Source organism: Mauremys reevesii, linkage group 3 (assembly GCF_016161935.1).
Source record: "Mauremys reevesii isolate NIE-2019 linkage group 3, ASM1616193v1, whole genome shotgun sequence".
NCBI lineage: Eukaryota > Metazoa > Chordata > Testudines > Geoemydidae > Mauremys > Mauremys reevesii.
The window spans coordinates 146,326,269-146,351,260 of NC_052625.1; the positions used below are offsets into that span (position 1 = coordinate 146,326,269).

Genomic DNA, 24,992 nt, shown 5'->3' on the forward strand with positions numbered 1-24,992 from the left:
GTTACAGCAAAGAAGTCCCTGAATACTAAGAGGTACTGGAGATGGACTTTGATTGGAGGAGGATTAATTTTTGTGGGGTGATTAATTATTGTGAGGCATGGTGCAGAATACAATGACAATAAATTGCATTTATAGCAGTTTTCATCCAGAGGAGCCCAGAATACTTCACCATGTACATGCACATGGATCCACCAAAGGGCACCCATATCTGGGCTCGAGAGCAGCAGCCATGCAAATAAGCAGTGTATGGCACACTGCACAGCACGTTTGGGCAAGCCCCCATCTTTCACAAAAAATGAATGGGATCTCTAATGTCTGTATAGAGTTTATAGCACATTGGTTTTAGACCTCTCCTCTGACCCCCCTTGACACATAACATCCATCATATTCTGTTAATCTACCTGGGAGGGAGCGAAAGCTGATTTGACCCTACTGGAATTTAAACCTGTGGTTTCCACACCTGATGCTTAGACCATTAAACTATCCCCTCTGGTATTCCAGGGAAGAGGCAGTCAGAATGCCATGTTCTTAATCCTGGGGTGTTTGAAGATACATGTTCAGTGTTCTACAAGCCACTCACATTGATTTTATTTTATGAGTGGTATTTTAAATGGTAGCCTTCAAGAAAAAAATAAGACTAACAGATTCTGTCTGTCAGCCCCAGCAAGGTCAGGTATCTAATTTTACAAAGAAAACAGTGATAACCATCATAGTCCACATTCTCTGGGATATCTCCATGAACAGGGGCGGCCTGTCCATATAGGCGAACTAGGCAGTCGCCTAGGGTGCCAACTTAAATGGAGTGCCAAATTCAAAGAAAAAATCAAATTAAAAAATAATAAAATGAAAAAAAATGAAAAAGATAAAAAAATACAAATAAAATAACGATGTCATTATTTCAATTCCCGTGTGCGTATGGAGGGAATATTAATTATAATTCATTTCTCTACATTCCTGAGAATTTATTAATATGTCAAATCTTTTATTTACTGCAAAAATAATATTTTAGTGAATTTTTTTTTTCAATTTGCGACCTGGGGTCAGGATGACCCACTCCTCAATTTTGATAAGCAATAACTCAGCCACAATGAAACACATCCGCCAGTGACAAGAGCTGCAATGCTAGTGACACCTAACTCGAATATACGTCAAGGTCGTATAGCTGGAAATTCATGCAGAGCAGAGAGATCATGAGTTGATACGTCAAACGGTCATTTTAACACACATCACAGGTAGATGGTTAAGAATCAAGTGAATACTGTGGAAAATTGTGTTTCTTGGTGCCAAAGAATAAAGAATAACGTCTTTCAGCATTATAAACCCAAAATGTGAGTATCTTTAAGCATTATTAAACCTTAGCATTATTATCAGGCTGTATAATTATGAACTTTTCTTTGTTATGACTGGTTCACATGGCTTGAAATTAGACGAAGGTTTCTAACCATCAGGGGAGTGCAATACTGGAACAGTCTACCGAGGGAAACAGTGGGGGCGAAGGACCTCCATGACTTTAAGATTAAGCTAGATAAGTTTATGGAGGGGATGGTATGATAGGATAACGGGCTTAGTCAATAGGTCAATTATTTGCCTGGTATGACATAACCTTTTCTAGAGGGTTTGGCTGGAGAGTCTTGCCCGCATGCTCGGGGTTCAGCTGACCGCCATATTTGGGGTCGGGAAGGAATTTTCCTCCAGGGAAGATTGGCAATGGCCCTGGAGGTTTTTCGCCTTCCTCCGAAGCATGGGGCAGGGTTCACTTGCTAAGGAGTGGGTGGATCGGCTTATGTGGCCTGCATCTTGCAGGAGGTCAGACTAGATGATCATAATGGTCCCTTCTGATCTTGAATTCTATGATTCTATGATTCTATGATTCTATGAATAAATAAGGTCCATAAAAGAAAAGTAACAGTGTTAACGTTTAATAGACTATGAAAGTCATGACATCACACTCCAAGCGGGTAACTGTAATGAGAGGGATTACTTTCCAAACAACCGATGTTGGGTTATAAGTGTCAAAAAAGGTCATTTTGTTTCTGCGTAAATGCTGTAACTAACTGTTTTAATAGGTAAGTGAGTGTACGTTACTAATCAATGAACCTTTAAGCAGTGAAAAGACATGGGATGGCTGCAATGTGGTTTAAATCGCCAACCATGTGGTGGTGTGTCAGACATCCTTAACGCTATAATGCTTGCAGTCGGGAGCACAGTACATAACAATATTCAAATGCCCCATGGCAGAAAGAGGAAAAAGAAAACCCTCAGGAGCTGAGTATCATAAATGAAAGGCTGAGAAGGAGAAGGATCAAGCAAAACAGCAGGGATCCTTCCTGAAATATCTTCTCTTTAATCCAAATAAAGATGGAAGCAGTTCACAGCATCCAGATAAAGGAATTTTACTTGGAGATGAGGGTAGCTCTCATCCACAAAAAGCAGTTTGGAAACTCAAGATGATGGAAACTTACGTCTGGATGAAGGCAGCTCACAGCATCAGACTGATATGGAAGTGGAGAAAGTTTATTCACCTTCAGAGAGACATGCAGAAATTGATGTAAATGAAGTTGAAGAAAGAAAAGATGAGGAAGTTACAAACAAGTTACAATATGGGGACCCAGCTTCATGGCCCAGATATGATGACAGTGTGTGGCAAATTCTCGTGGAAATGAAACAAGAAAAAAGTCTGGACTGTACAGCAGATGTGAGTCATGTTGAACAAATGACTATGATAATTTGTTTTGTGGATATGGAAAAGTCTGCAAATGAAGATAATGTTGAAGTGCTCATAAAGGAACATTTGTTGGGTTCTGTACCACTGAAGGAGACAACTGGAGCATTTATGACTGAAACTATTCACAAAAGCTTGAAACAGTGTCATCTGTTGAAAACTTACGTGGCCAAGGCTATGATGATGGAAGTACTATGAAGGGTAAAGACAATGGTGCGCAAAGGAGAATGATGGAAATCAATCCTAGGGCCTTTTTCGTTCCTTGCAGTGCACATTCTCTGATTTGGTTGTCAGTGATGCTGCTAGATGCTGTTTGGAGGCAAGCAGTTTCTTTGACCTGGTGTAATGTGTTTGTGGTTTTCTCAGGCTCAGCACGCCGTTGGGAGACTCTGACTCGCCATGTGAATTCTCTAACTGTGAAACCACTTTGTCAGACAAAATGAGAGAGTCACATTGATGCTTTGAAGCCTCTTTGCTATGAACTTGGAAACATTTATGATGCCCTAATTGAAATTTCTGATGATACTACCTTTACTGGATCATCTGGCAATATTGCACGTTCAGATGCGGAAGCTCTTGCAAATGGCCTTTACAAGTTCAAATTTGTGACTCATTTTGTGGTATAATATCCTTTTCGAGATTAACCTCACTAGTAAGCAGCTTCAGGAAAAGAACTTGAACATACATTCTGCTATTCAAAAACTGCAACAAACTAAAAATATTCTGGAGGAATTCAGAAGTGATGAAGGGTTCGAAAGAACACTGGTAGATTCTCTCAAGCTTGCTGAAGAAATAGACTTTCTGACAGAATTTGAACCAGAGCCAGTTCGCATTCAGCAAAAGAAACAGCAGTTTTCATATGAAGGATGAAACACACCCATTCAGAACCCAAAACAAAAGTTCAAAGTGAATTTCTACTTCGCAGTCCTTGATACCGGTCTTCACTCGGTTGACGAAAGATTTCAACAGATGCAGCAGCTAGAGTCAGTATTTGTCTTTCTATATGATATCCACAGCTTGCAAAAGAAAACAGCAAAACAGATAAGAGAATTTTGTATAAAACTGGAGTTGGCATTGACTCATGAACATTCAAAAGACATTGATGCTACAGATTTGTGTAGTGAGCTTCAGGCTTTTCAAGACAATTTAAGAAACATTCCACTCCTGAAGAAGTTTGTGAAAATAAACTCAAACAGACAGTTTTCCAAACATTTTTATAGCTCTACACATTCTTTTAACTTTGCCAGTTTCCATAGCTAGTGGGGAACGTAGCTTCTCAATTTTAAAATTGATAAAAACATATCTGCATTCAACAATGGTGCAAGAGAGACTTGTTGGACTTGCCACAATGTCAATAGAGTATGAAATAGCTGGAAAACTGGATCTAAAAGAAGTAGTGACTGAATTTTCAAAACTTTAAAGCAATAAAAGTCATGCTTTAAGAGCACAGAGTGTTGTTTATTCAGAGTGTTTTATAAATACAGGTTAAAGTTCATTGAAGAGTTTTCTTATTTCTTTCTATATTGGATGTGGTGGTAATGGCAGTTAAAGCAGGATAACGTAATGGAAGGTTTTGGATTTGTAATAATAAAAATTATAATTAACATTTTAATGCATTTTTATTTGAAATAGGACTGAAGTATCATCTAGCTGTTGTGTACAACTCTATTCTGAAAATTTCATGTCTCTATTTTATCTGATCTCACAAACATTGGTTGGACAGACAGATGGATGGACAAACCGAATAATTAAACCTCTGTTTTTTAAAAAAAAAATGCTTAAAAAAGATTAAAAGGGAAAAAGGGGCAAAATGTTTCCCAGTTTACCAAAAACCTCAGTCTAGATCTGCCCTTGGGGTTTGGGGGTGGGGGTGCCGATTGCATGGTTCACCAACGGGGCCAGTTGCTGACAGCTAGTCTAGGACCGCTCCTGTCCATGAAGAGACTTATTTTCCTTATTGGGCTGAAATACAGAGAACTTATATGACTTGTGGCGCTAAATTTAGCTCTTGCAGATGTGGGCACTGGGACAGGACGCACATACCCTGCAGAAAGGGTTTGAAGGACTTTAAAACCTAGCATGTACTAGATCAGTATGGCCAGAGAAGAATGTGTGTAAGCTGTTTGTTCTTTTATGATGTGCTTTCTCTGTAAAGCTTTTTATTCTGAATGGTTTGCTTTATGAAGGTGGGTTGGTCACTGGTTAACGCAGTCATTCCCCCTGAAAGAGAATAGGAGGCAAGTGCTGAACTAAACTAAGGCCATGTCTACACTCACAAGCTTACAACGGCATTGCTGTACCAATACTGCTGTGCTACTGTAAGAGCACTCGTGTAGCTGCGACTGGAGAGAGCTCAATGAGCAGTGCTAGCTATGTTGGTGGGACCGTCTCCCTTTGACATAGCACTGTGCACACGCGTGCTTATGCTGGCAAAGTGTAAATTGCTGGGGGGGGCGGGGTTCACACCCCTGAGCAACAAAAGTGTTGCTGATGTAAGTGCTAGTGTAGACATGGCCTTAGACTTGTTCAGGTGATCACAGTGAATTGCAGGAGGAATTGCACCTAAATCCCTGGTCTGAAGGGGGAGGAACATGGGTTCCCACTTCATGATAGGTTACAGCTAGTGGTCTGAGACCACAAAGGAGCTCTGACAGACACAACTCCATTAATTTGGTCCACACTAAATCCATGAGTTGAGTTTGAAAAATCTTTTTTCGTTTTGTCCATTTCTTTTAAAAAGATTGAACCATGTCTATTCTCTTGTTCAGAGCTTCCAATCTTTTCTCCATTGCATGTTTAAATGCCATTAAGACCAGAGTTAAATACCACAGCAGAAGCACAGCTGCCATCTTTCCTCTCTCTGAAACAGCCCTCATAAAGGAGATAAATTTCTGTTTTGGTATCTGTCCCATGGGACAGCTAAAACAGAAGGTTGCACAAAAATGCAAAGCACAAGATACTTGGCTTGGAACTGCTGGGACTCAGCAGAGCCTCAGTTAAATGTGGCTTTTCAGACTGCCCACACATGTGTGCCCTCAGGCAAACATTTTTTCTACAGCAGTTTAAACCATTTGCTGTAGAAAATAAGTGCTGCTTAAGTCTGCATGATTAGCTGAGGCTTGCAGTTCATAACAGTATAAAGCAAACAGCATCTGGTCTTGAGAAAGAAAATCCTAAATTCTGTGGATTTTTTATTATTATTATTATTCTGGTTGGATTTAGATCAGTAATTACAGTGCAGTATTAGCACCATGTTCCATCTATATCCATGGTTTGTATTTAAGTCTAACAAAAGTAAATACTGTTGTGAGATCGGTGCCTCTCTACATAACACGTTACCAGGAATAATGGCTGCTATAGAAAGAAAATGGGAACAGGCCAACGATGGGGGTTGGGAATGAGACAAAATAAAATTGTTAGGGTTTGTAGCCATTTAAATTTGGATTTTAAAAAATCACTTTTCTTCTTCCCTTAAAACATTTACATTTTTAAGCAATATTTTCTAGTATGCTGAAAGAACTTTTGTAAAATAAAAGCCAACAGAGATTGATCTTTTGTCTATCTTTCTGGCTGCTCTTCTTAGACTTCCTTCTAAAGCTTGGTCATGCTTCACATGCTGCTCTTATGTTAGCAGAAACCGCAGCCTGGAACTTCAGAGGATTGCTCTCTCTTTCACATTTACCTCTGTTATATCGCAAGTACAAGCAGCCTAGTGTAACTCAATACTTCTGAGAAATGAACACTGTTAAGAAGGATTAGATGAAAGCATGTATGTTAGTTACAGACTGACTTATTTCATTCAATTTTAAAGGGACACTACCAGGTTGAAAATCATACTTTAAAAAAAATTCTTGCTGAAATTACAACTGAAATCTATTTTATTTTCCACTGGGTTGTTTTTTTACATTTTACTTGTCTTCCAGTTTGGACAATTGAACTACAGTAACTAGTCCCTCTGGGTCATATTGTCTCACACACAGTTTATCCCTCCCCCAGGGAGCAGGAAACAACACAAGTTTGCACTTCATATCTTTCCCGCTGGGATGTGGAGTTTTCCCTTCTCACTCTTCTCACAGAAGCAGCAGGGAAATTGGCTGCTTAGGCAGCAGATCTACTGAGGTCCAGCTTTTACATGGCTCTGCACTGCCTCCAACCCCTCTTTGAGCCTCCATGACAGTGTGGCTCTGACAAAAATATACGTCCCATGGGTTCCCCCAGGTGCTGCTGCCAAATTGCTTACAGTGTAATAGATGGACCCGTGTAAATGAATACCGATAGGGTCAGCATTAACTTCTCAAATTCCCAGGAGGCTGGGTGGATGGAGGATCTCACAGAGGGTTCCCCTCCCTGCAACATCTGGAGCCCCAGCTGAGCCACTGTGAGGGGGGGAATGATGGAACAATATCATAAAGTCATAATTCCTTCTTCCCCTGCTCCTAACCCCAACTGATCTGGGTTTCCCTTCCCTCCACTTGTAACCCGTCAGGGCTATTTTACTGTGTATTTTACTGGTATGAAACATATAGGTATTAGAAATCCTGTGTCCCTAACTTTTAAAAGCACACACTCCCCTTTATTTATGCACCATTCTCTCACTTTGGAGTGACTAAAAAGTAGGAGCAGTTTGAAAGTTTGTGATCCCCGTGATTATATACTGAAACTCAGCTTTTGACACCTTTGTCATTTTTATGTTTTGATGAAATAAGCACATAGCTTAATCTCTGCTTCCTAAAGCTGATTGCTTCAAAAACAGAACTGCTTGTCCTTTTCTTAGCAAAGAGGAGAATTCTCTACAACTCCATCTTCTTTATCTCCCTCAATTCAGACAGCCCCTTTGCATCCACCGCTTGTAACTTTTGGCATCATCTTTAACTTTTCTCTTACTCCTGTATCTACTGTCAGCTCCACAGGATTGCCTGCATACTCTGAACACACAGATCTTGTGTTTTGTTTTTTTTTAAATACATTGCTCATCTAGCTTGAGCCTTGCCTCTGCTCATCTAACACCAGAAATCCTCTCTATCTGTTCTATCCAGAATGGGAATACGGTGCAAAGAGATTTCTCTCCAGCAGCTTCTGGAACAGCCTTCTTTATCTCTCTGGCTCATTGAGTCTCCATTGCTTTTCAAACTTTTTCTATAAATAACAGCTTTTCTCCCTCACATATTCCTCTTAATTTTTTTGTTGGACCTGTGACCAAATCCTTAATTTATTCATTATGGAATGCCTTTACACCACTGTTTTCTGGTGTTCTTACTAGACAATCTCTTGTATTCTTTAACACTGTGAAACACTTTGAGATACAGCTAGTATGAAAAACACGGTGCAAAATAAAATGTTATCAGAAAGTTTCAAGAAGGTCTAAAATTAAACTGCGCGGACATCTATTCCTTCCTGAGCAAACCAGTATTGTTAACATTATCTTTAACTATATGTACATCTAAAAAATGTATATTGGCACCCAATTGTTATATTTTTTTTTAAAGTATGAACAACGTTAAAAGGGCCCGCAATTACCCCTGACATTTCCAACTAACACCCCAATCTCTTATAAATATTAAGGAAAAGTTTCAGAAACTTGACAAAACAATTTGTCTGGCATTAGGGTTACCATACATCCAGGTTTTCCTGGACATTGCCTTTTTTTTTTTTTTTTTGAGGCTCTGTCCTCTGTCTGGGCAAATTTATCAAATAACAGGAAATGTCCAGGATTTTTGCAGAGCAGACATTGCAACTCAGAAAGAGTCCCGATTGGTCCACTTCCTGATTGGTTCCTCCTCTGCATCTGTAGCTGATTGGTCCACAGCTGCTGGATCCTGCCCCCCGTAGGCCCCGCTCCCAGCCCTGGGGAGGAGGTCCCACAGGGAGGCACTGACTGATTGCTGTTGCTGCGTCCCAAGCTTGCACCATCTTGCATTGCACGCTGAATTGTGTTACAGCTCTGGCAGACCCCAGAAGGAATCAAGTCTCAGGGGTGTAAGATCTCTAGTGCAGATAGAGAAATTAACCTCAGGAACCAATAGTGAGATCAGCCCAGTGGCTCATAACTGCAAGGGAACGTAGAGAAAAAGACTACTTAGGGCTTTGTACTTCATGACTAACCATGTTGAACTGTGCCAAGAAATAAACAGGGTGCCAAAGCAGGTCATAAAACACTGGTACTGTGGGCTCATAGCTAGCTATTTGTCCCACTGAGCGATGAGTGTTGGGCTTTTTCAGCGCTAAGCTCAAATAGAGAACATTGCAGTAATATAGCCTGGGGGTTACGAAAGCAATGATTGCTGTGATGAGGTCTGCATTTCAGAGAGGAATGGTCACAAATAGGACTTCAATGAAAAGGCACTATCTGCCACCGAGATTGGAACAATAGCATCAGTGGATGGAATATGATCATGAAATTGTGACCAGATTGCCGGCGGTCTGGCACATTGAACTAACATGGACTCACTATCCAGTTAATTTCTTCCTAAATATCAACATCATTTCCCAATTTTGTCTGGATTCATCTGAACACAGTTTATTCCAAGGCATTTGTCACAGTCACTGGAAGAGCAAAAAAAAAAAATATGGCAGCTTCCAGTTGTGATGACAATCAAAGAGATATTGATTCTTGGTATATACAGAATAAGCCACCTTTCTTAACTTTCTGTGGATCTGAGAATTTGTGTCAACATTTCTGCCATTTTACCTTTTACAATAAAAACAAGCTGGTGTGATTTGTCTTTTGCGTGTGTGTATGTGTGTGTATGTATGTATGTATGTATGTATGTACATATATGGCTGTGCTGCACTGCACTATATATCTATAAAGAACCTGCAAATGTAGAGTTTGTATTCATTCATTAGCTGAAGTTTTTTGCAGCTTCTTGTACTATGAAAACTAGCAAGATGGAATGCTGAGACTTCACTCAATATTGTAAAATAGAATATATTATAATATTTTGAAACAAATAGTAGATTAAAGCAATTTTTCTTGGCACAGGTAAGGATACATAGAGTACAAAAACCAGCATTTAAAAGTTGGCTAATATAAACTGGATTGAGTCTCTTGAAAAAGACTCAGTACACTGTACTATCTGCAACAACAAAAAAATTCTTGTGTAAACTGTTCAGAAAACTAATTATCTTGACAACTTAGTTTGTAGATCACCGTTGTGTTGTTTGGTACTTCTCTTTCATAGTGTGCTGATAGCATTCTTCGTAGCTTATGCGCAATGTGCCTCAGTGGCATGTGACCAGGATTCATTACTGAATTTTGTCCACTGGTGGGATCATTAGCTTCCCCAGGCCCAGGGGCGTCTCTAGCCATTTCGCCGCCCCAAGCATGGCGGCACACCACGTGGGGCGCTCTGCTGGTCGCCGGTCCCGCGGCTCCGGTGGACCTCCCGCAGACGTGCCTGCGGTTGGTCCACCGAAGCCGCGGGACCAGAGGACCCTCCACAGGCACGCCTGTGGGAGGTCCACCGGGCGCCCTGCGACCAGCAGAGCGCCCCCCGCGGCATGCCGCCCCAAGCATGCGCTTGGCGTGCTGGGGCCTGGAGCTGCCCCTGCCTGGGCCGGCCTGGGTATTGACAGGGAGTGCATGAAATACCATGTTTGTAGGCTTTGACAATATTATCTGTGGTGATCCCTGATGAGGCTAGTAGTCTGTGGCTCAGAAAGGCAATAGGATGATAGCTGGGGCAAAAACTCCCACAAACCATCTTCACAAACCCACAGATCTCTAGTTGAGTTAGAAGAAAACTACAACATTAACTTTTTTGATACTATAATGTTGCTAAGATGCATGAGTACATATACAATAATTGTGATACAGACATATAAGATACAATTCCTCTGGTCATTGAACAAATAGAGGATGGATATTATTAGTGTTTTACAGCTTACTATTATTGCATTTTATAGGCTTTCCTTTGAACCCATAGAATTTAATAAATTTTAATCTTTAATTTGTATGTATTCTATATAATTTGTTGTATTTAAAATATTGTAGGTACTTGTTAGCTAGTTTTATGATTTCCCAGTGTTATTACTCTTTTGTTGTTGGAGACATCAAATATTCTGATGATCTACTGTGGTTTTCTTTCATTCACTTTGGTAATATTTGCAAATGCAGTCACAAAGCATTCTTTTCTAAGTTTTGCTTTTTTATTGCACAGCAGGGAAATATAACAGTACAAAAAAACCCCAAAAATACATCCTCTACAAGGAAGTATTTCATTGCATATAATCTTCTCCAAGGAATCAAATGGTCAAATTAAATAAACACATCAGCTGTAATGATATCACCAGTACTACGTAGTGAAAGATAGAAGGATCCTGCATTGAGTCAAGAGAAAAATCTATCTCAAGTTTTGATTCTGTTGTATTGAAATAGTTGTTGCTTCTCTTTCTTGTTTCTGTCTGTCTCGTTTTCTGCTAGATCTCTAGCTCCACTGAAGTCAGTAGAAGTTTTGCCTTTAACTTCAAAGGAGCCAGGTTTTCACCACTAGTCTGGTTGTCTGCAGGGGCGGCTCCAGGCACCAGCGCACCAAGCGCGTGCCTGGGGTGGCCTGCCGGTCGCTGTGGGGGCAGCAGTCAGGGAGCCTTTGGCGGAACGCCTGTGGGAGGTCTGCCGGTCCCGCGGATTCGGCGGCAATTCGGTGGCAGGTACGCCGAAGCCACGGGACTGGTGGACCTCCCACAGGCATGCCGCGGAATCCACATTACCAGCGGACTTCCCGCAGACGCGCCGCCGAAAGCCGCCTGACTGCCGTGCTTGGGGCGGCAAAATACATAAAGCCGCCCCGGTTGTCAGTGACTTTTTCGTTTAGATTATTGGTTAAGTTGCTGTCTCTGTTAATACGGATAGCTAAAGCAGGAGCAAAGGTGGAAGGTATATTGGGTTTCCTGGCATTTGAGAGTGGGAGTCAGTAGTTTAGAGGATTAATATCTTCCATCATTAGTATTTTCCAGGCAACCATAGAACTGTTGAAATTTTTTCCAACAGAACAAGTTTTTTTAAATTGGAAAATGCTAGTTTGACAGAATCGAAATGTTCCATGGGAACATGTGGTTGGGATGAAACTTTTGAAAGAAACTCATTAGGCAGACAGGTTTCCCTGGGCAGTCGTCTTCTTGGGCAGCTACATTGGTGGTGGGCCAGCTATCTGCCTGGAATATTTCAAAAATATTTCAAAAATTTCTATTCCATTGAAAAAATTGCATTTTCAAAAAAAAATGTTTTTTATTCTGATGCAAAACTTTTTTTATGCAAAGTTTTCCACAGAACAGACATTTCAGTTTCTGCACAGCTCTCCCATGTAATAAAGCCCATGGACATGTGGAGCTATCCAATGTGGTCCTATTGTAATTGTTGCAAACAGCAAGTGGATACTGAGCAGTTGAAATGTTGGGATTCAGATTTTTTCCATTATAGTCAGGAAGTGTCATAGTCTTGGTTAATTCATTGTCTATATTCAGGTTATTATTGATGCAAATCCTTTCCTAGTACAAATCCCCTAGATGTGTCTGAAGACACTAAGTATTCTGCATCTTTTCTAGCAAACATCTGAGTGTCTTTTGAGTATTCCTTTGGCCATCTGATCAGAAAGAAATATTTTATTTTGTGCAGCTCTATATTTTGTCTAATCATTTGATATAGTTTCTGTTTTATTTGCAATTCAATCCCTGCCAGTTCATCATATTTAGTACGTTCTTTGAAGACAGTCTCAAAACAGTCTGGGGATTAAAGATCAGCATGACATCCACATACATGTAGTCTAATAGTTTACAAACCCAAGATGATATTGAGCTTTACTAGATCTGTAATTGCTTGTGTAGTTGATCCATTAGAGTTGCAAGGAGCATGGAGGAAAAAGGTCAGCATATGTCTAATGACTCTTCTTCTTGCTGTGTTTCTATGAGGCATCAGTTCTGTTCCCTGGGTGTTTTCAGCGATATGCTAAATGCCCTATTGGCTTTTTCATCCTTCCATAGTGGCTTCAACGTGTTTTCTGAATTACCTTTTTGATCAGCATAGTTATTAAGCTTCCCCAGTGTAATAGTTAGCTGTTTTGCTTACTCAGGAGGTCAACTTTGCTCATACTTTTTTCCCAGTTGTTTAACATTATATTCTAATTGTGTTCTACTAGTATAGATTGCCAGTTCTGAGGAAGGCTGAAAAGAACATGGAGAGAGAGCCATTACATGCAGCTGAACCAATAGCCAATAGGATGGACCCATTTACTCCCACAAATCCTTGGGCTTTTTGTATTTGGCAGGTCACACTCCTTGTCCCTTCTGTATTGCCATTAGTCCTGCACACCAAAAGGAAGAAGGTGGATCATTTTCCATGCAGTGTTTGTCATGTAGTTTTCCTCCTTCCAGGATTTTTCTGTTAAAAAAATGCTGTGGACCACAGTGGGGTCACAGCTGAGAATGCCACATTCAGGACAAACTGATCAAAAATAGGGCGGACATACCCCAAAACTGGTGGTTATTCTAACATTAGAGTTCACCATGTGAGCAACATAACAAGAAGGGAAAATACAGTCCCCTTATGCAATCCAGCCCCTATCACCACCCAGACATCTGATCTTTATGATGAGAGGTTACTGAAAAACAGATTAATCATATATATGGTTCTTCTAATCCCAAGGATCAGCCACTCCCCCAAGTCAATATATATACTTAAATCTTACCAAATACCACACGTGTAGCCAATCCTTTAGTAACTTAACACTAAAGGTTTATTAATACAAAAAGAAAATAAGAGTTATTAATTGATTAAAGGAAATGTGTGCATTACAGTTGTTTCAGAGTTTGCAGGTCAGGATAGTAGCAGTGATGTTAAATCTGCTATTTTATAGTAATTCTCTCTGGTTCACCCAAATAGATTGGGTGTCATCAGTCCATTGTCCAAAGCTTCCTTTTGTTAGAAATCATGTCCAAAGATATGGGGCAGGATTGAAGACAAAGCAGTGATGTCACAGTCTCCTTTTATACTTTTAGCTCAAATGTATGGAAAGTTACTGGCAAAAGATAGAGTCATATCACATGTCCTTATGTGCCTTGCTGAACCACGGGGTGGCCATTGCCTCAATGCTTTCTAAAACGTCTTCAGGAGGGGCTCACTGGGTGATCTGATTGTCTTTAATGGGCCATCAAGCAGACTGCCTAGTCTAGATGCAAATCTGTCTTGGGGTGTCACCCAAGAAAACAACATGTTTGAGATACAAACTCTTAGCCAATATTCATAACTTCATATACAAAGATGATACATGGATTTAAACAGGATAATAATACTTAGCAGTCTATAACTTTTCCATTGATACCTTACATGACATACTTTGTACAAGATTTATTGCAACTTTGTAATAGTGGTGACTGTATTAGTGTAATTAGTTTTCCTTTTTATGCAGCATCGCAGATGTGTCTTGGACTATTTCTTAGTCACTTTGAAATCTGAATGAGTTTTTCTATTAACTCTGATGAGATCAGGATTTCATAGCAGATAGAGACAACGTTCTTAAAACAAGCTAATATTTTGGGCAAAATGGGGAGTATATCAGGGATTGAAATTGAAACCAGTTCCAGAATACTGTCAAATGTCTTTTTAAATTAGACAATAATATAATATATAGAGATATACCTATCTCATAGAACTGGAAGGGACCTGGAAAGGTCATTGAGTCCAGCCCCCTGCCTTCACTAGCAGGACCAAGTACAGATTTTTCCCCAGATCCCTAAGTGGCCCCCTCAAGGATTGAGTTTATAACCCTGGGTTTAGCAGGCCAATGCTCAAACCACTGAGCTACCTCTCCCCCCAAGATGAGCACCTTTTACTTTTGTCATTTAGAAACAAATTGTATTTCTGATGCAAGGAGAAAAATGTGTATACATGACTTTCCCTCACAGAAATACAGACCAGAGAATCTTGCTAATCCTTGTTGCAACTGTGAAAACTCCTACAGCTGATTTAATTCAGCAGCAAGCATTGAACAGTGGGTTTGAGGATATTAAGGGGATAAATAGAAAAGTAGAAAAAACATATTAGAACTATCTTCAGCATTAAACAATCACTTCTTTGGGAAAAGTACTGCACAGCTTTGGGTGAATGTACTTTTCTGTGAAGTGATAATAAGTGCAACATTTCTTTGAATTGCAGGAGTCCTTTATGCTTTTTCTCGCCATGCTGAGAAAAATTATTCTGTTTTGTTTTGTTCTCTTTTACAGGTTGCCTTTTTGAAGATGTGAAGAATCCAGACACATTAACTGAAAATTATTCTCAAGTTAACCTTCAAATAAAATACAGAAATATAAGGATAATTTCCATTGGGATGACTTTCCAGCAAGAGTCAGTGAGGGTGCAAAACCTCAACATAATATTATTTTATTATTTATGATATCTGTTGGATTTTTGGTTTTGAAAGAGCAAAGCCAATGACTGAGAAAGTTGGTTTAGACAGGCATACATTACAAGACTGGAGTTCTGAGAGTGACTTATGTCTGAAGGCTGGGGTGACCATAATGATGACCTCTTAATCACCCAGGGAAAAGAAGTCAAGTATCTTGATGGATAGTAACTTATGTATTTTATGTGGAAAATGAAGAACTGGCAGCCAGCAGAGGGTATAAAATATTTAATATCGTGAATTCTAACTCAGAAATATATATGCAAATTTTACCACTTTTCTCACTTTTTTGAGTTGGCAGAGGTAATCAGACAACTAGAACTGTAAAATGTAAACTTGTTTTCCAGCAAACTTATGTATGTAGCATATACATTATTTCCATATTAAATCCTACTCCCTAATCAAGAGAGAAGGTAGTATTTACACGCCTGCACCCTATGTAAAACTGAATGAAAATGATAATGCATTAGTTAAAGTTCACAAACAAAATGTTTTTTGTGATTACTTAAAAGAGATTATCTTGAAACTACAAAAAGAAGGGTGTCTGTGAATACAGGGTTCATAGAAGTTGCTGAACTGACAGTCCTCTGTTTGCGAAGCACGTGCATCTCAGGTTGTGAGAATGTAAACTTCCCCACACAGCCCTTCCAAACGTTCCTAGGTGCCTCAATCCTGGCTTGGCGGGACCATATCTATGAAGTAGTTCAGTCCTTATTGCCCATTCAGTACTTTCTCTTCTTATCAGACTGTCAAGAAAAGTTGACAAGTGAGTTAGTGCTGATTGGAGTTGGTAGCAGTTTCTGTGTTGTAGACACTTATCTACTTGTAATTGGACTGATACCACCAAATGCATTCCATGTGGAACAAATAACCTTGCACTGTTTCCAATTTTGGAGTGGACCTCTCATTCTTTAGTTGTCAGTAATCACTTTGTTCTCCAATGTGCAGAGAGAATGCCAGAGAGGATGTGTATATATGTGTGGGCAGTGGAGGGAACTATTCATCTCTGCATAAGCACCACTACTACCATAATTCAGCTGCCACCTTGTACTCTGCCTAAGCTAAGGATATGGCTGAACTTTTGAGAAAATTCATATTGTGGTTCCCTTTTATACTGTATATCTGAGCCCTGTATTAACACATATTTGGAACCTAACCTTAATCTATTTTCTTATGTGTCCTCAAGATTGCCACAGAATACTATTGGGGCCAAAAACTTAGCACGATTCAAAAATGGGTCACACATTTATATGGATAACTAGATGATCCAGAGTTATACTAGTTTATGCTACCATACATTTTGGTTAGAGTTATTAAACACCATGATTCAGGTTGTAAACGAATCTCTAAGTATAGGGGTTACGAGAAGACCGAATATAGGATGCAGATTAGCCCACGGTTGCCTATTCTGTTTTGTGCCTTCTCCTGAAGCATCTGATGCCATCCGCTTTTGGAGACAGAATACTGGATTAGCTGAACCATAGGTCTGATCCAGTCTCACAGTTCTTATGTCCTGAAGATGCTTGGGAGAAGCATTTCTACTGAAAATAGTGGAAAAAATCCTGTTTGTACAGGCTGCCTTTTTTGCAGTACTCATCTTTAAACAATTAAGAAATTAAGAGGGACAAGGTGGGTGAGGTCATATCTTTTATTGGACCAACTTCTGTTGGTGAAAGAGAGAGCTTTTGAGCTTACCTCACCCACCTTCTCACTCTTTAATATCCTGGGATCAACACAGCAGCTACACTTCAAACAATTAAGAAATAAGAAAGCTGTGAGCTTGTCAAAGGACAATTCTTTAAGAGGAACAGGTTTAGAGGGAGAGATTCTTGTTATGAAGAGCTTCTTTAAAAACCCTGGGATTCCAGGAGAAGTCAGCACTTCCTTTACATGTTTGCAAATAATATTGTTCTAACACACACTGCAAGATGCTGAGCCTCTCCTGTGAGATATGGGATATAAGTGGAGGTTAAGACCACTCAGCAACTAGTTTCGGTCCCATCCTACTTTTTCCTCATTATTTTAGATTTGAGTATTCAAATAAAAGCAGAAGTGTGGCATTTTTCACACATATATTCTGGGGCTATATTGTGTACTTCCATGATAATTTGTCTATATAACAACGGTGAGTCATTTTGATTTTTCTCTTATGAATACAATTAATTTTTCACTGATTTTTTTTCCATTTTTGTTTTGCTCTGTTGTATGCTGGTCTCTGCTTTCCAGAATATGATTAGGCCAATAAAGGAGGGAAAACATTGAAATGACAGATTGCTACACTGTGATTGTAAAGCCACTTTCCTCCTATTTAAATGCCTCCTGTTGTGATTTTGCATCAATAGAGCAATCTGCTCCAGAGAGTATTTATGCTTTGTATGTTTAAAATCTGTCATCGTGTCAGTTTCTCCTACATAATATGGTATTAGGGACATAAATAGTTAATATACTTCTAATGGCAAATGAGGTTCTGAGATGACAGGTGCAGGCAAATCATTAACTTGATTTATCAGCGATACAGAAGAAAATATCTGCATGAAGTGGGGCACTATAAATAAATATAAATCAAACCCCTCCTGGCTAATTTATCACTCTCAGAAAACCTTGTAGAATATCACAGTGAAATGTTATGCTTCTAGTGTGTTTGGTTCGAAAGGATTCCTGGGGAAGTATATGAGAGAGGAAACAGCAGAGGTAGCATTAGGCCAAATGTGCAGCCTCACAAAGCCACGCTCTTCAAGAATCTTGGTTTTTTTTGTTTTGTTTTTGTTTTGTTTTTAGCCTGGTCTTTGTCCCTGTACCAGGAAGGTGAGGGTTGTGGGCTGCCAAAGACGAGCATTTCTGGTTCTGGTTGGGTTATCTTTCCTGCAATTATTAAGTTATTTGGACAGGTACCTAGAAAACTTCAGCCCACATACAGTAATGTATAAATGTATCAGAAGTGTTCTTGTCTGAAAATGGGTTTATTTGCCAGTACACAGAAGAAGGGGAGAAAAGTCAATAATGTCCCCTTAAGAGGATTCATTGTGATGACAGGTGATGCATTATTATAACAGACTGTAACTCATCTGTAGAGATGAGTTGTCTCATTTTTTTTCTTTTAAATCTTTCAGCATTTTTCTTTAGCTCTTTTCATAGGCACTGGTGTACTTGAATCCTGATGAGTTCAGTTGTTGCCTTTTTAAAACTCATTAATTATAATGCTTTATAAAAATGTGGCAATCTTCATGTGGGAGGGTTATTTTTGCACACTACTTCTTGTCACAACATCCTTGTGATCATTCACAATTAATGGTAAATCTAATGTCATCTTTTAAATTCCACATTTATATGTGTCCAAAATAGAAATGTTGCTTATTTTTCAAGTTTATAAAGGGTGCACATCAGAAGACCTCAGACACATGAACAAAAAAATATTTTTTTTCCACAATGCCTACAAGCCCTTAGTTTAAAAAAAAAGCTTTTCAATTCTGGTTTAAAATAAATAGAGTGATTCTGCAGATAAGCATTTTGGGGTTAAACACACAGTGTATCTACACTGCAATAAAAGCTATAAAAGTTCAGTGTAGACATCCAGTCTCAAACCAAAGCCTGGATGTCTACACTAGTTGGATAGCCCTGCAGCTTGAGCCCTGTGAACCTGAGTCAGCTGACATGGGTTAGCAGCAAATGTTTTATTGCAGTGTAGACATACCTTAACATACTTTTGTCAGTTCCCTTTTCCATATTGTGCTGTCTCTCAACAGTTAATTGACTGTTAACTTAGAATAAATCTAGATAAAAACAGTGTTTGAAGTGTGAGCATGTATAAATTTGGTTTTAATGTAATTGTAAAACCCCACTTTGTCCTTTTCTATTATGTTACATCTGAGGATTTCTATGCATTTTACAAACATTAACATACGGTCTGGAAGAGCTGCAAAACATATCTAAATCTTCTGAATGAACCTGTCCTTTAAAAATGTGTCAAGCTTCATTCATAATTTGAAACTATGGTCTCCTTTAAAATTGTTAGAAGCTTCACAGAGGCCTTGATCCTGCTGTGCATAGTGAGTCAGGATGACAAGGTTGCTTCACACCAGCATAAGTGTGAGCGGAGCTTAAATACCAGCACAAGTGAAGATAAGCAGGGGCAGGGCAAGGCCTCAGCTGCCTTTGACTTCAGTGGAGCTATGACAATTTAGACCAGCTGAGGATCTCTCCGTAGGCCAGTTCCTCTGCACTGGATAGACATAAGTCACAAACCCTTAGTGTTCCCTCTTTCTTGCCTTCAACAGTGTAGAAAAAAAAGGGTAGTGTGGGCACGGGGCATGTCTAAGGAGACCTGGCTTAAGTGTGATCATCATGCTATTGGTCTGAAGGGTCAGTGCAGCTCATAAAAATTACTGACCGCTGTAGAAAGGTGTTGGCTGTAAAACAAGGAGAGGGGAGAGAGAAATCCAGTCAATGCCCTTCAACGCTGGATGGTTAAATTCTAGATTAACAGGGTTATTGCGTTTACAAATTCATGCAGTGTCCTGGCTCCTCTCCGAACTGCTTTGGCAACTTTGTCAGCTGTTGCAGTGTCTGTGGCTAATATGAAGGATGAGACACACAGTGATCCAATTGTAGAGTTAGTATAGGCTGTTTTCTCAGATTACCAGACATGCCCTTTCCTGGGTTATGATTTATGTGGACCTAATAAGAGCAGAGCAAGCGTGGTCCTTTGTCTGAGCTTTGAAAGGAATCTGAGTATGGGACAATTTACAGCTTGTGCTTTGTCGCTGAAGAAGAAAAGCGTTTTTGTCAAATTGCTGGAACATGTATCCCAGAATTGATGAAGCAAACTGAAAATGCACTAAATTAAGGGTATCTTTTAAATGAATGGCTATTAAGAGGGTTTTAGCCATCATTTTAGTTGGTTTATGATAATTATTAAAATCATATTTTGAGCCCGAGATGTGCAAACATGGCTTGACTGTTGTGAGCTCTTATCTTCAATAGACAAAGAGCAATGTTCCCGTCCAGCAAACACAGCTGTGGTGGATCTGGCATTTATGCAGTTCTCTGCTTAGCTAAGCAAACAAGGCATGGGGGAACCCAGTAGTATACCTTGAGCATGATGCAGCAGCGGGCTCCAGAATATGCTTAAAAGTAAAATAAACTAAACTGCTTTTTTGATAAGGGAATTATTGCCTAGTCCTGCAAATTTTTTCCAGACATCTACAGGCACTGTGAAGGAGTATCTGTGGTGGTGGTGGGTGAGAGGGGATTAAATTTGTGAATAGAAATGATTTGTGAATAATTTTTTAATAGAATATATATATGATTCTTTCTTCAATGCCACCATGTGACTGGCGGGTATATTTTAAAAATATACTAAAGAGTTATTTCACAAATATATGAAAACACTGGTTGTTTTATGATGACACTTTAAAATCTGAATCTTTTCCCCCCTTCTAGATTTTGGCCCCAATTCAGCAAGGCCTTTAACATTTGCCTAACTTTAAGCACATGAGTAGTCTCCTTAAAGTCTTGCTGAATTAAGGTCTTTATTTTCAGTGATTTTACCAATCTACATGTCACTAGTTTCCATTTCAACCAAATACTGTCAGTAATATATAACTCAGCAGTTTCTTCTGTAACCTAATTGTCATAGCTGCTCACGGCCAAAAATCAAGTTTATGATAACAGGAGCAAAATAATGATCATCTCCAATGACCATGATACTGGGGGTGTTTTATTAGTTTCTCTAGATAGCTTCTCTCCTTCCTTTCCTTTAATGTTTTACAGAATTACATTGCTTTTGTACTATCTCTTCAGCAAAAGACAATTTTGTAAAGTGCATTCCCGACTGCACTGATGAAGTTAGAACAGCTTGGCACAGGCTTGCAGACCAAGATGCTGCAGTGAAAAATGAGTTCTGTCAACAAAAACTGATTTGTAATCATAAAATGTGGACGAGGTGGTGAATTTTGTACAATCTGTCGGTCACCCACTTTCAGGTGTATCCACCACCCTGAGGGAGCTGTTACTTGTCAGAAATATCTGTGGACTTTAATCTGTCAACACTTGTTCAATGTCAAATTACATCAGAGCATGTTCTTTCTCATCTTTGACCACAGCAGCTTTCCCTTAGTGATCTCCTTGGGCCAAATGAACTTTAGAAACAATCTTATCTGAAGCTTTGCGATCATTTACTCTCCCTATGATTATGATGAAAATGCTATTGGTTGGTTTTCAAGGCCTCAGCTATACAGTGTCTCTCATTTTTATAATTCCTTAGGTATTGGTTATATCAGGTACTCAAAAACTGCTGATTCTTTGTCAAAGCAAATTTATTCTAATCTGATGCTTCTTAGTACATCCACTAGGAGGTGACCTCACACCCTGGGCCACCTATTTAAAAGCCATGCGTGTGCTTTATGGCTGGCCTCAGACACTGTTACCATGGCAGTTTATTTAGAGGGAGTATCTAGCTGACATGTTTTTCATGTGTACTATATGGCATAGTGTCTCATGCTACATATTGGAAAACTTTTATTTCTGTTAAACAGAGTCAGTAGCTATGCAGTGTACTTGTAGTCGCTTGATCTCTGTTGTGTTTTTTTTCTTTCTCTATTTTTTTTCATCTAGTTTGGAAAAGGGCTGCCTGGGACATTTTGATAAGAAATACATATATTTAAAAGGTTAGTCAATGTAGTATATGTACAATTAAATCATATGGAGAATTTGCCCTCCCCTAAATAAATCACATTTACCCTTACTGGCAGTCTCAGTGGACAGATCAAGAATAGAGTGAGCATGGAGACTTAAGCACCCTTTTCATCCCTAGACATGGTTCTTTCATAAAAGAGATGATGCTCCTTGGTGGACACTTGGGGAAGCTTGTCATGCTCCGGCTGCTGCTTCATCGCCCTAGAAGATGGGAAGCATATGATCCTCCAGAGCTCTCAATCCAACATCTTTTCTGATCAGCACAGAAGGATAGTCCAGTGGTTATGGTACTAGCTATGGACTTGAAGATCTGAGTTCAATTCCCTGCTCTGCTAGAAACAATCTGTTCTGCCTTGGGGCCCTCAGTTACCCATTTGGAAGATGAGGGAATATTAGCATTTTCCTACCTTGAAGGGATGGTGTGAGGATAAAATACATTAAAGGTTGTGAGGTGCTATAAATACAATAGACTGATAGATCATTAATTCACCATCCACTGTTTTATTAAAAATGTCTATTTTAGCCTCCACTAACAATTGCTAGGCAGTTGAGCACATATTTGAAATGCCTCTGTTCCAAGAGTCTGCTAGGAGATTATGTTATTTCCTTCTCTTAACTTGGAATGCATTTATACGCTCTGTGATTTATGTAACTACGAATAAGAGCTGAAGTGCTACACCCGGGAGAGGATAGATTGTGGGCGTATACCAAAACTATTAGCCTAGAGCTAAATCTTCAGCACTATAATCCCCAATACAAGGTCTTTTGAGAGAATGCTTTAAACATGGATGTATTTAATATTTTTGGAGGGGTTTCATTACTTTGATATGTCTGAATTCTCTAACAATAGCTGACATCTCCCTTTATAGCACTCTGAGATCTTAATGACATTAGATATTATCAGTCACAGTTTATGCTGTTGGTAGATCAAGGAAATAGCAAGGTTTCTATTGCAAATGGAGTTTGTAGACATATTTAGGCCTATTTGCTGATGAACCATATTTGATGCTGGCAGACCAGGTGCAGACCAGCAGACCAGCTCAAGGCCCCAGACTTCACTGAACACTTACAAATGCATAGCTAGAAACCAGTCTTGCTTACCTGTGTTAGCACTATCAATATAGACATTAGAGTTGATACGAACGTGTATAATATTTAAACCTTATAAAATACTTGTAGGATGCTGCAAGTATTGATCCCACTTATAACCTCTGTAGCCCATGGTATAAAGTTATATTGAGTATTTGCATTGTAAACCTCTGTAATTGTGTAACTCCCCAAACAATAGAAGAAGCTTTAATTAAGGGACAGTGCTCATCCTGCATACAAGATGGCCCACTGAAGGCCAATGAGGTGTTGCGTAGCATCAAAGGACAGGGGCTCTGTTGACTGCATTACTAACTCCCTGCAGGAAGGAGAGACCTCTGCATGAACTCATCCCATCTGCTTGAACGCTGGGGTGGAGGGGATAAAAATCCCCGACAAGGAGCAACTATAACTTTTGTGCTGTCTGGACCCTGAGGGGCAAAGACTTCTAAACATAAGCAAAGAGATCCCCTTGCTTCTTGGCATGGGTTAGCTCTGAAAGACATTTTGAATTGACAGATTACTACAACTCTGTCACCTTTTGAATCACTGACTGAATGTCACTTGTGTGTATATATATGCTTGCTTGCTTTAACCTGTAACTAACTCTCATTTCTTTTTCCGAGTTAATAAACCTTACGTTAGTTTATTACAGGATTGGCTACAAGCATTTGTCTTTGGTGTGAGATCTAAGGTGCAAATTGATCTGGGGTAAGTGACTGATCTCTTGGGACAGGGAGAAACCTGAATATTTTGTGTGTGTGTGTCTGTAAGTGACCAATTATCACTAAGTCCAGCTTGCCTATGTGGCAAGATAGTCTCGAGAGCCCAAGGGAACTGTCTGTGACTCCATGGTAAGACTGTTACAGTGATCCAAGAATTCACATTTGTTACTGGGTTGGTGAAATCTAATTATAGAACATACAACCAGTTTGAGGTTTGTGCCCTGGCTTTGGGACAGTCTGCCCTGAGGTTGGCACACTCAGTCATGAGCCACTCCGCGCATCGTGACACCATGATTTTATGATTGTCTACAAAATCCTGCTTTCTATTATTCTGCAACATCTTATATTTACTCACATTGACTTAGAATTAATCCATTTAACAGCGCTTTTAAAATGTTTCCCTTCATTCAGTAGAAAGTTTTAAGTACTTTAGTATGTTGTGAATTATATGTACTGGTTTGATGATGGGTAAGGCTAAGATTTACTCATGGGTATTTTTAGTAAAAGTCATGGACAGGTCATGGGCAGTAAACAAAAATTCATAGCCTGTGACCTGTCCATGACTTGTACTATAAATACCCACAACTAAATTTTAGGTGCTCTGGGGGCCCCCGGAGTGCCGCTGCTGCTCTGGGGCACCACTGCCACTCTGGGGGGGCATGGCCTGGGGCGCTGCGGCTGCTCGGGGGGGTGGCCCGGGGCACGAATGCTGCTCTGAGGCCACACCCAGTATCTCTGCTTCTCCAGCAGGCTGGGACCAGCTGCCTGGGGCCCGTGCGGTAGGCCCCAGGCAACCACAGCTGCTCAGGCGGCCCTGGGGTCAGCTGCAATGGCTGCTGCAGAAGTCATGCAGGTCCTGGAAAGCCACAGAATCCATGACTTTGTGATCTCCGTGACAGACTTGCAGCCTTAATGATGGGCTAGGAAAATCCCTTTTTAAGTAAAGGAGCTAGGTAAAGTGTAAAACTGCAAATATACTTGTTCCATTCAAATCTGAGAGGTAAAGTTATGCCTGTCCCATGTCAGTGTGCTGGGGTTGCACTGAATCTGTGCGAGGATTGGCCAGGTATAAAGTGTCTATCAGTGCCCTAGTCAGGAGGGCCAGCTAGTGTTTCCTGCTATACTGCCCAGACCCAGAAGAGGCATTTCTGGGTCTCTACAAAACAACTTCTTCCAAATGACTTGGAATGATTTTTGCCGATATTGTTGTTATGTAGTGTTCGTAGTCCCCATTCAGACACTGCACAGACACGCCGGCAGAAACAGTCACCGCTCAAAGGAGCTTACAATGTAATTCAGAATTTACAATCTAATCTACAAGTACAACCACCAGCACAGCTAGAAATGAAGTTGAACAACAGCTCTTTAAAT

At 39.9% G+C, this 24,992-nt stretch overlaps 1 protein-coding gene across 1 annotated transcript in view; it reads left to right on the plus strand.

Annotated features, from left to right (window-relative positions):
• The window catches only part of UBE3D (ubiquitin protein ligase E3D), a 123,407-nt gene extending 106,193 nt beyond the window's left edge, over positions 1–17,214 (plus strand). Inside the window, exon 10 of the mRNA XM_039532576.1 lies at positions 14,939–17,214. Coding sequence (XP_039388510.1) covers positions 14,939–14,959 — 21 coding nt within the window. The 3' untranslated portion in view covers positions 14,960–17,214. The remainder of the gene's footprint in view (positions 1–14,938) is intronic.
• Positions 17,215–24,992: the final 7,778 nt, after the last annotated feature.